The sequence below is a fragment of the Microplitis demolitor genome, chromosome 1, assembly GCF_026212275.2.
Source record: "Microplitis demolitor isolate Queensland-Clemson2020A chromosome 1, iyMicDemo2.1a, whole genome shotgun sequence".
In the NCBI taxonomy this organism is placed as follows: Eukaryota; Metazoa; Arthropoda; class Insecta; order Hymenoptera; family Braconidae; genus Microplitis; species Microplitis demolitor.
In genome coordinates, this window is record NC_068545.1 from 16,272,739 (window position 1) to 16,285,777 (window position 13,039).

General features: G+C 26.6%; 1 protein-coding gene across 2 annotated transcripts in view; it reads right to left on the minus strand.

Moving 5' to 3' along the window:
• Positions 1–488: 488 nt before the first annotated feature.
• The window catches only part of LOC103574406 (insulin-like growth factor 2 mRNA-binding protein 2), a 90,420-nt gene continuing 77,869 nt past the window's right edge, over positions 489–13,039 (minus strand). For both annotated transcript variants that reach the window (XM_014440781.2, XM_008553851.3), the window contains 6 exons: positions 6,526–6,702; positions 4,791–5,171; positions 4,473–4,725; positions 3,380–3,736; positions 2,616–2,867; positions 489–2,526 (listed from right to left, as the gene is read on the minus strand). In XM_014440781.2, coding sequence (XP_014296267.1) covers positions 2,242–2,526; positions 2,616–2,867; positions 3,380–3,736; positions 4,473–4,725; positions 4,791–5,171; positions 6,526–6,702 — 1,705 coding nt within the window. In that variant the 3' untranslated portion in view covers positions 489–2,241. The remainder of the gene's footprint in view (positions 2,527–2,615; positions 2,868–3,379; positions 3,737–4,472; positions 4,726–4,790; positions 5,172–6,525; positions 6,703–13,039) is intronic.

Genomic DNA, 13,039 nt, shown 5'->3' on the forward strand with positions numbered 1-13,039 from the left:
TTTAATTTTTATTAACAAATATGAAAATAAAAAATTATTAATTGTTGTCATGTCGCGAGATTTATTTATCGAAGTATATTACGATAAATAAATAAACATTGTCCTCTTATTTAAACAGGCTTTAATTATATGTTTCACTGTAGATAAATAAAGAAATAAATCATCATGAATGAAACTATTAAATAATTAAAAAAAAAAAAAAATAAATAATTCAATTATTTTATTCAATAAAACCATTGAATTATTATTTTTTTTTTTTTAATTATACTCCAAAGAAATGATTGCACATTTATGGAATTACTTTCAGACATGATGATGCAGAATTGTCAGTCCGATAGTAAGTGATTTTTGAGGTTTTTTTTTTATTTTAAACCTCAAATCACAAATCTAAGAAAATCTCAGGTGTTAAAATTCTTTAAGTTTTTTACAATCATATAAAATAAGATTGCAGTTTTCTTATATGTTACATGCATAGATTGTTATATCTATAACATTGAAACAATTGTGTATTTGTTTTCCACATTATAAATACTGTGAAAATAATAAAAAGATAGTGAGGACCCCCATAGCCCACGACGATTTATTTTTTTCTTTGATTTACTAATTATTTATTTATTTTTTTAAAATTATAATTCATTTGGGTATTTTACCCTCAAGCACTATTCTTGTATCGATATTATTTGTTTTTTTTTTTTTTTTTTTTTTTTTTCTTCCATCAAGAATTTACGTATTAATCAATAACTTATTAATTAATATTCATCAATCAGTCAACATACGCACACTCACACAATACTACACTCATGGTAAAGTAAAAATCCCTGAAAATGTTTTGTGTCTCTTTGCAATTATTTATATTTTTTATTTATTTTAAATATTAATTATTATTATTATTATTAATCGCTTGATCACTTTCTGTACTCAAACTTTTATAAACTGAGTCCGTTAAACAACTGTTGTTAAAATAAATTTAACAATCATATTGAATAAAAATTTATTCGATTGTTAAATTAATAGATTAGCCGAGCGGCTCTTATTATGGAACTTGAGGCGATTTATTTTGTTTATTTTTAATATTTGAGCCCATTACGTGTAACATACAAGCGACACGTATTTTTACTTCACTAATAATACGAAAAAAATCATAAACGTTTCTTTGGTATTACGGTGCAAATCGGGCGTTGCCTAAAAGCTCCTTAGCTCGTTTAAATAGTAAAATGTTGTCTTTTTTTTTTATTTTTTAAATTATACAACTTAACTGCGTAATTCTATCTGTTCTTTTATTTAAATTTATTATAGCTCTTAAGTTTGCGCAAAACTTTTATTGAATTTTAATGATTATAATAAAACTGCAATAACTAATTTATTATTTTTGTTATGTATAAAAAGAAAAAAAAAAAGAATAAACAATTGTAAAACAAACGATTTTATCTGGATTACCAGAATTGGTAAAAGTAATAATAATAATAATAGTGGTAGCAAATATTAGTAGTAACATAATTGTGTAATCGTTAATTAACTTCTTTGTATAACATTATTATTATTATTAATATTATTATTATAACTTTAATATTAGGTAGACTTTAATTAGTTGGTTTATTATTTCTCATTTCACTCTGCTCTATCTTATTAAATCTTTAATCGTAATGAATGAGGTAATAAGGTTGTGTGTGTTTTCCATCATTTTCAACGTTTCATCGGCGACGTGAATATCATTATTATTATTTTTTTTTCTTTTTGTCATTATTTTGACAAATTTATCGCACAATTACTTGAATAATAAACGATCTTATAAATTACATAATAATATTGATACGATTTAATTCACGCCTACACTCACTTACTAAACAATTGCATTGATATAATCTCAAATTTACGATTATTGTATCTAGGATTAATGACTACCAGAGCCATGTGTTGTAAAACATTTACACATTATGATCATCTAAGATCAATAAAAAATCAATTAAAAAAAAAAAATAATAATAATAATATTAATAAAGAAAAAAAAACATTTAGCACGTGAGTTTGATAACAAACACGATTTATTTTAGAATAAAATTCCGAAAATTAATCAAACTCACGGCATGATAACCAATTAATTATCGTAATATTGAGATTTTATTAATACTTAAAATAAATTGTTTAAGTGAGTTAATTACGAGGAATTATGAAACCAACGAGGCCGATTGAAGCGTAATTTAATGTGACGTTGGTTGGCCATCTGTTGTAACTTGATCAACGTTACTGATTTTGTTGTGGCTGTTGCTGTTGACTTAATGGTGAAGAGCTTTGTGGCGAAGATGTCTGCGATTGTTGCTGAGACTGTTGTTGCGTAGGTTGCTGCTGCTGTTGTTGTTGAGGCTGAGATGCTGAGCTACCTTGCTGAGATGTTGCACTTCCATCTCTTCGGGTACGGACACCGCCTTCCTGGCTACTTCCACGACCAGCGCGTACGCCAGTTCCAGTCGGTCCGCTTCCTGGAACAACTGATTGGAGGACCATTGCTCTAATTCTTCGTTGGGCCGACTAAAAATAAATCAATAATTATTATTAAGCTAATATTTATAATTGCGTGTGTTTTATTTCATTTCAATTATTTTATTTTTTCTTTTTACCTGAACTGAGAAAAATGGTCCGATAATGTGAACGGTGGTTTCTTCATCAGCTGCTGCCGGTGTTGTTTGTTGTTCTGAAAGTTTAATCACACTTCCAGTAACTCGTTGTAGTTCTCTGACGTTTTGACCACCTTTTCCAATAATACGGCCAACTTGGGCACTTGGTACCAATATTTCAATTGTCAACCTCACGTCTTCAGTTCCTGCTACAAAACCTTCTTCGCGCATTTTTTCAAAAATCAAATACTGAGCCTGAAATTAAAAAAAAAAACAAGTTTTTTTACATCACAGTGATTTGTTTATTTTAACTAAAAAACAATATATTTAAATTATTAAATTAAATTTAAAAAAAAAAAAAATTGTTGGAGAGGTACGGGGGTTAAATTGTAAATGTTGATTACGAACTAACCACAGGAAACTCTTCTTTTTATTTACCTGCACGTATCAAGGTAATGCCTGTATAATCGCCATCACCCCAAACCGGCAGGATTTGATTGTTAGTAATGTTTTTATAAATTTATAAACATGAAAAATTAAAAGTTGTTATTTATACTGTTACCGGGATTCGAACCAACTTACCCGTAAGGACTAGTCTCTTACCTTGTACACATAGCCAATAACATCTTACAGATATATACATTTTAGACTATCGCATTAACGTATACTGAACTTGATAAGAACTACTGACATCTAGCGGTTATTTTCAGTATCACTTCTGTTGGCGTGTAATTTAAAAAAATAATTAAAAAAAAAAAAATACTAACTTTCCATTGAGACTCTGGTGAACCGACAATAGTGACTTTTCGTTCAGTTTGTTGATCAGCAGGCTTTTCCTGTTCTAAAGGAGCAATTTTAACACTTGCACCAGAAAATCTAATTATATTCCTGATGTGTGATCCTTTGGTACCGATAATTGCTCCTACGCTATTATTAGGAATATACAAGAAAGTTGTTTCTTGAGCTTCACTGGCTGGTACTCCTTGCTGAGGTGGTAGACTTCCTTGATAAGGATACGGTGCAGGTCCAGAACCATAAAGCCCTGGTCCACGTGAGCTATAACCCATACCAGCTGTAGACATCATCGCCATAGGATGAAGACCTGGGAACATCATGCTCTGGGGCTGTTGAAGAAAAAAAAATATAATAATTAATTAATTAATTTTATTATATAAGTAATTATCTGAATAATAACGAGCAACCTGCAGTCACTACGTGACTTCTCAAATATCTCTACTAAATTTATAAAAAAAAAAAAAAGGAAAAAAAGGATTTTTTGCTGCAAAAAATTTTTACTTGCACCAAGAAATTTTATGCATTATGATTTAAATACAAAAATTTTCTTGGGGCGAGAAAAGATTTTTTTGGGCAAAAAATAATTTCTTGCGCCAAGTAATTTTTTCTAGTTTTAAATAAATTTTTGTTTTCAATGAATCCTTTTTTTTCTATGCACACATTTTTGGCTTTGAAAAGCTTCCTAAAACCAAAAGAGAGTATAAAAATCTGTCGTTTTGAAATAAGTAATGCGAGATAAATAATAAAGCTATATACTCAGTGACATTCAGTCATATTTAGTGACTGAATAATTAAAATATTAATTTATTTAAAGAAAATAAATACGATCGTCTGTTTCCCGTGTAATTGAAATGTAATTCGAATGAGATAGACAAATCGATTTATGTCAGTACTTGGAAATAAAAAAAGAGTTTAAATTATGAAAAGGCGCAAATTCAAGTCAAGACCTTTCTAACGATACCAAATTTAATAACATTAACCAATCCTATCATATAGGTATGCCGGGAACCAAATTTTCCTTATTCTCTTAATAATATAGATAATAATAATATTTGAGATAATTACAGCCATTGCTTGAAGATCATTTTCATAGCTTTGACGAAGTTTACTGGAGATCATTGACTCGGCCTTGCTCATGTTGTCAATAGTACCCTTGACCGTGATAATACGCTCCAAGTTAAAGCTATTGATGTCATTTATGCTACTAACAGTTATCTTTGTGTCAGTATCCATCATTATTCTTTTTATTGTATTACCCCCTTTGCCAATAATACGACCAATCAAATTATTGTGTGCAAGGATTTTCAATGTAATTTCTCTGTAATAATAAATTATTATTTTAATTATAAAAAAAAATTAAAATTAATTATTATAATTACATACCCTTTGTTGGTATTATTAGCTTCTTGTTGCATAACTTCCAATATTTTTTTACAAGCATTTGTACAATTTTCAGGGTTACCGTAGATAGTAATTGCTTTTTCCAAAGATCCAACATTATCTTTGCGATGAACATCAACTCTAGCACGTGTCATCTGTGTAATTTGACGTATAGTGGAACCTTGGCGTCCGATTATAGCACCAACCATATCAGACTGCACCAAAATACGCAGTGGGAAATCTGTTTGACGACCGGAACCTGGTAGACCAGAGAAAGCTACACCACTACGCTGGCTACGTGCTCTTCGTCGGCTTTCCGCGCTCGACATTTCCACTTTTATCGGATTTCCGTCGTACTCATAGCCATTCAACTGATTCACAGCCCTAAATTTAATAATAATTATTTATTTTTTTATTTTTAAACGTTTCATTATTTATTTAAATTTATCAATAGTTCATTCGACGATAGATAAATTTATTTTCTTATACTTTAATAATCTAAATAAAATAAACTAGAAAAATTTATATCAAGAAATGAGAAGTCGTTTTTTATGTTTGCTCTAAAAATAGTTTTAGTATATATTTTATTATCAACATCTTTTTACTAATATTGTTTTAAATTTACAAAAGTATTAAAATTTCTATTAAGTTTTCGCGCTATTTTCAAAAAAATTCAAGCAGTAGATAAAAAAAGAACAGGGTAATTATAATTTCACTAGGATATAGGTTTTTTAAAAAAATTATTTACAGTTATTATTAATTTAAAGTTAAGCGTAATTTGATAAATTACAGTAAAATCTTCATGACAAGATAATAAATTGAGTTTCGATAAGGACATTCTCAGACAGTACCCCCCCCCCCCCCCCACTTTTGAAAATACTAAATGACTTTCAACTTCATAACCGTATTAAAATTTAATTAATTAATTAAAACAAAGTTAGAAAAAAAAAAGATTCTTAAAATGAATCAATGAAAAAGCTCTTAAACAGCTAATTTAAAACAAGTGTAAGTATTCTTTTTTAAATCTATATCTTAGCAAAATTATAATTACGTTAGCCTTTTTTTTCAATGGGTGTCCCAATTTTTTTTTATTAATTAATCAAATTCAGCAATAAAGTTTTAATAGTTGAAAGTCATTGGACATATTTAAAAAGTGGGAGCTATTGTCTAATGCATGCGATTATTATGAAAACTACTAAATACATTCACATATACTTATTTTTTGCGGCTGCGCTTAATATAAAAACAACTAAATGCATTCACATAAATCTATATCATAGGATTTAATAAATTCTGAAGAGGGTTTCTTTTCATATATTTTCTATTTTCGATATACTATTGATAGTGTTCTTCTTTTACTCTCAAAAAATAATAAGCTGTGTCATGTTATCTGTACAAATGAAGAAGAGACTCTTTTTCTACATCGTAATTCGTAAAAACTAATAAATATTTTTTTATACAAATTTTACTTATATGGGTAAGTAATAAGTTAGAAAAATTTATTGAAAAATTGGTAAATTTTTTTTATTTGTTTGATATTTTTAAGTTTGAAAAAAAAAATCGTTTTCATAATAAGAAAAAATTAAAGTTACGGCCCCAGTTCAAAAAGGCGGGGCAATTACTAGTATTTTTTCATATAAATTCAAAAATTTTCTAGAGATACTAAATTGATTATTGAATTTGAAAATGTTTATAAATTAGTTGTAATAAAAGTATATAACTTAGTAAATAAACTCACTGCTGTGCTAACTCTTGAGTCTCATAGCTGAGGAGTAAGGTTTGCGTATTTGGATCACGAGATGGTACTTTCTCAACGTTTTGCACCTGTCCGTATGTCGAGAACAGAAGCTCGACGTCCTCAAATCTAGCGTGAGCTGGCAGATTGCTGATTAGAACTTTAGCCCCAGAGCCGCTACTAATTAAGAGGAAAATAAAAAGAAAAAATTAATTGATTATTTATAATATTAAGAATAGATTTGATTTATTTTTTTATAAATATTTTATTATCTTAAAATTAAATTTATTCAAAATTATTTGGCGCGAAAACTTCCATTTAATAATAAATTAATGTATTTTTACTTTTTTTTTTTCTATGTAAAAAACTATGTTTTTTATCATTGCATTTGAAGAAGAAGTTAAAGATCATCAAAAGGTTAAAAAAAAAACGTTAGAACTTAAAAATTACTTTAGCTGTGAGATATATATATATATATATATATATATATATATATATATATATATATATATATATATATATATAAATATATCTTTAAAGTTAGAAATGCACATGATTGCCAATTAATTATTTTAGCAATTTTTTTGTTGTTGCTATTAGTTGAATATTGATTAAAAAAATTGAATTAACATTAACTAGAAATAATTATCACAAAATAACAAAAATAAATAAATAAAATTAAAAAGAAATGCGAGTTAATAAAATCGAGGTGAAAATGGATGGCATCAAAATATAAAAAATTAATTTAATTGAAAATATCGTGAATTTATTAAGGATAATTGCAATTTCACAATGTAAATTAAATTAATTTAATTAAATAAATTATAAATAACGAAAGCTCTTGTAAATATGATGACACATTTAAACTTTAAATTATCACAATTTAAAAATTTTTATGAATTTAATTTGTATAATGTGCTTTTTTTTTTAATTTATATCAATTGATAATTCTAAATATTCTGTTAATTTTGTTTTACTCTCTTTTTTAAATGTAAAAATATTACGGTTATTTTGGTATAGGTTTTTTTTCTGCGTTCGCTTTATTACAAAAATAATTCTATTACGGTTATTTTGTCGCCGGATGACTAATTGGAGTACCCATGATACTTGCATCGATAATAAAAATAATTTTTTATTAAGGCGTGAAGGCATATAATAAATTTTTTTATAGATTCTTTTTTTGACTACAAATAAAAAAAATTATAAATAAATATATATTTATCTAAAACTTTAATAATTAACTATGAATTATTAACTCTATAATTTTTGAAAAAAAAAAAAAAAAAAAAAAATTGGAATTAAAATATTGTGAATAGTGGCATCGAAAATGTGTTTTAGAAGAAGCTTTTATTCACTTTATTCTCTAACAGTGATGTGAATGAATGAAAAGAAGATGGAAGAAAAGGCGGACAAAAAATAAATAAGAAGGGTAGTAGCGATTTTCAGGCCATACTAGATAAGGCTACGGGAGAATACTTTTACTTTTGTACGAATCGATTTTTTAAACTTGCTGCGTAACAATTCAGTAATTCTGTCACGGTCGTATACTAGACTTTTTTTTTTAATTTTGCTAATTTTTTTTTTTAAATAAATTTTATTCATGTGATTCAACGATGATTAGAATAATCTTTATTAGATAACAGTCAATAATGAGTTATCTTAAATAAAAAAGCCATTAATACATTTGTAATCATTATCGTATTCAATATTAGAGGATGTGATTAAAATTTCATTATGTGTTTAATCTAACAAATGATAATTTGTTCGTTTTATTTCATTAAATAAATTGTAATTGAGTCACTTTAATTATCTATTACATTAAAAATAAACGAAAAAATAATTAATTTTTTATAGATTTTTTTTAACTTTATTTTATTTTTTAATAACGCCATCATATTTTTTATTACAATTCATATATATGTATATATAGGAAATATTAAAATTAATAGAAACTTTAGTTAGCTCCTTAATCGAGGATTCCCTTACTAAGATTTTTTTTTTGTAAAAATTTAAAACATAGAGAAACTCGGGGCAAAATGGACACTGTTATGAAGACGAAAAAAAATTGTTTTTCATTAAAAATCCTCAGTTAAAATTTTTATAAAAAATCAGGCAAGCTAAACAACCTAGGCAATGCAGCCGATTTTAAATTCTGTGTTAAAAATATTTTTCAATGATCCAGGTTTTTCAAGGTCTTTCGAGTTTTGTTCACGAAATTTCCTAAATTTAATCAATTATATTATGTGCTATCCAGGATAAATAAGGTGAATTTTTATTTTTGAACGTTATTTTTCGTTTCGCTCGAATGAATTGACGGATTAAGATAGTTCTTCTCACTATCGACGCGGTTCATCGTTTTGTAGAGCGGATTGGATTTTGGAATCAATTGGTTCATTGTTTTAAAAAATATTCATCAAAAAACGTTTTTTACCATTTCTTTCTCAAACGATATATCGTGAGCAAGTTAACCGATTGTGATGGTTCTTGCGGCAATTGACGAATTTTATATTGATTTCTAGAATTGAATTTATTTCTCGTCTTATTCGAATTTGGTGTTGAAATTTGAACAGAAATTTTGTGTGGACCGTTTTTAACACACAGATTATGTTCATTTTAACACAATATCTTTTACTGTGTATCTGATGAAACTTTGTTTTTTGAAAGTCGGAGTGAAAACAATAACTTACAGAACTTTTTGAAAGCCGTCGATTTTCATAGCGGGAAGTTTAAAAATCGTGGTTAACTAAACCATAATATTTTTTTATCTTGGTTTCCTCTAATTATTAAAAAAAGTTAATTATCTGATTACAAGTTTATAAGTTGATATAATTTCATAAATTATTTCTAAATTAATAAAATAAAACTATTATTTTCAAAATTTGTGTAAAAAGACAACAAAAAAGTTTTACAACTAATGGAAGATATCGAGGGAGAGAGTGAGATATTCTTATTCTGAAAAGAGAAAGATAGAGGGGAGGGGGTACAAAGTGAACCAATAGTATGCATATGGCAAGAGGTTCTTTGTTTCGTGTACCTATACAAATTTTTGATGGTAATATTGAGTGCCCATCAGAGGGTTCAGGAGGATATAGAAAAGGTATAGGCACTGATGCACAACCATTGATAATACTGATTTTGTCTGAAGTTTTTTTTAGCTATCCCACTACATACACATATTAAAAAAAATTTTTTTTTTAATTTTTTTCATTTTATTTTTAAATCAAACAATTATTTTCTAAAATCTTTCTATCAAAATAAAAATTTAAAAATAATAAAAATTTTTATAAATACTATTGGCTATTAGTAAATGTATGTGAGAAAATAAAAAAATAATAATAAATTAAAAAAAAAAAAAATTTATAGAGGCCAGACAGAAAAAGGAAGTAAAGTCTATAGTTGTTTGGTGTCGCGTCGTCAGGCGCTCACGGCGTCGCGAGAATCGATTTTAAAAAGGGAAAGTGGCGTGTGTGGGCTTGACAAGCAGCCGTGCGTACGGAGGAACTTAACGGTGTGGCGCGAATATAAAAGTGCTTGCTGTTGCACTCAAGCTTAAGCGCCGGCGTCTGATGAACTTTTACAAATTATAAACAAAACAAAATTAAAAAAAAAAAAAAAAACAATAAAAACGTTGCCCATCTACTGTATATATGCACTCGATAAATTCTGTCTTGTACCGGTATTTTTATCCAATACATAATTTGGGTAATATATATTCATACTTTGATAAAAGTTATATCAATAGAAAAATTGAAGCATAGTAATTTAAATTAATTATTATATCTTAGTTCAGGTCATAAAAATTTGAAATTAATGATAGCCCATGATAAAGACAATGTGCATACGCCATTATAATATTGAGTTAGATTGATAGTTATTATTATCATTATTATTTATCAATATCATTAACAAGTATGAGTATTTCGATATTTTCTGTTCTACATTTTCCTTTATGTAAGTTCTTATCTCCCTTTCAGTAATACACCAGTAGGATATGTGTACTTTTTCTTGTCGTTATATTAAAACAAAGATGTTGAAATATAATAATAATTTATATGTTAATAAGAATTAAGTCACTATATACATTTAAAAAATTTATGAAATTTCTTTTTATGGTGGCAAGAAAGTTAAAGTGGAAAATTGATAAATAAAACAATTATGAGCAACAGCAAATCTACAGAGACAATTATTATTCAGAGTATATACTGTCGTTGCTATAATTAGTTGGAAGTCATATATTATTCTTGTAAATATTACAGAAGAGCCGAATAAAGTAAACAAGTCATTTTAAAAATTATTAAGGTATTGATTTCCTCAAATATTTTTGCCCGGGAAAAATAATTTAGATTTGCGGGGATCAGATATGAATCAGATATTTTAGTAAGATTTAATTTTATGTATGTCTACATAAATCGGAGTAGATCTATTAATATCAATGTAGAATTAAAATTTTATAAGATCAGAATTATGGGCACATTCGGAAATGCAATAGCTAAATATAGCAATAGCGCGATAATATAAAAGATTTAATTTATTATTTTATAAAATTAAATCTTCAGCAGGTCTGAACTTTTTCAAGTATTTGAAACTTATTTTTATTATTTATAATTTTAAAAATGATACCCTATAGTATCTATATGTGCGTGTAAGTAAAAGTTTTTAGTGAGATAAGAAAAAAAAAATTATTTTATCGATTAAACTTTTAATATTTTCATGCCATTTTCGTCAAACTATTATAATTTAAAAATTATAATAAACTCCTACCAAGCCTAAACAATGTGTATTACAACGATTCCTAGCGATAAACACTAAAAATTAATTTGTTTTTTAAATAAATAATTTAACAGTTTGTTTATGAGAACGACATATGAAAATACAATAATTTCATATTTAAAATAATTTATAAATGTGTAATGACGTTTATAATTCTCACAATATATTTATAGTTTATCAGTATGTGCCTAGCTGTTATTTATTTTTCTTTTGTTTATGTCAGTAGAGTTATTTTTTTTATATACAAGAATATCTGTCGTTTGTACAGCCGTTGAGGTTGACAATTTAACGAACGAAAAACGGTTGCTCAGTTTAGTCATGTATATATTTACATATATATATATACCGAGTTATATAAATATAAATATATATAGTAAACTTGTCCAGTTATCAGAATTATTGAATATGTTATATGCGGGCAAGTCAGTTAAGTAGATGTATTATTAAAAATGACTCATTGTTACAACCTGCTTGGAATTATATATACATTGTTTGAAAGATGACGTGTCTATAATCCCTTACATTCATTCACCGTATTACCAAAAAACAAAAACAAATTCTATAACTATTATATATAATAATGAAAAAAAATCATACTATAAGTAGTTTTTTCTTTGTTAAATACCGATGCAAGTATTTCCGTGAGAATTTCAGGGTGATCGAGATCATTAAATAGGATACGATTTTCTGGATGAATATGACCCTCGTCGTTGACCCAAGTTAGATTGACAAAATTTAAAACCGCTCCAAATTTTAAATTGAAGAATTTAAATTTCACTTTATAATTTATTTTGTCATCGATAAAATTTATATTTATGTACAATTATAATAATTTTATGTTTGACTTATTTAATAAATCTAAACTAACGACTAAGAATTCTTATAATAGTTTCACGGTTAATACATTTTTAAAATAGTCAATATAATACGTAGATTGAATTTTATTAATCAAATAGCATGTTTCCGACAAACATCGACGTGAATAAAAATAACAAAGAGGGAAGACGCGTTCGTTTCGGACGTTCTTCGGCTTTGGGGAACTTCCAATGGAGGTCAGAGTTCATAATTACTACATAATTATTAAAATAAATATAATTTAAAATTACTAATGAGTAATGAGATTGAAGTATTTATTTAATAACTTTTTTTGTTGACTTTTATTTTTATTTAACACATGTAATGAGACTGCAAATCCATTATTTGTGATCCTTTGCGTGTTGTTTATTTGTTATTGTTCGACTTCAACTTGAGTCGTAATATCAAGACAGACTTTGACCTCCATTTATTTAATTTTTTTTTTAACAAAAATAAACAAGCGAGAATTCAAAATTATATACCAATCAGTATGAATGAAATTTATTACGATATTCAATAACGTCGTTGCTCAGTATTATCACCAGTGTAACCGCGATACGTCCTGTTGTGATCGTGATTAATAGTTATATAAAAAACACATGTTTAATATTAATGAAATAAATAAAAATGATAATTATAATTATGTTTTTAAATAAATTTAATTTGATATTCAAATTTATGAAAATAATTTAAAACTCAATGGAATTTTTTTTATTAACTTCTGTTTCAAGTTGTTATCACGATAAGAGTATTTTTATTGTAAAGGAAATAACTTATCTTGAACGCACGTGTTTGTTTATATAAAAATTTTAAAAATACCATTAAAGAACCAAAGTATCTTTTAATAAAATAGATCTTTATTAATTTGTTTTCACTTATTGACAATGTCGTT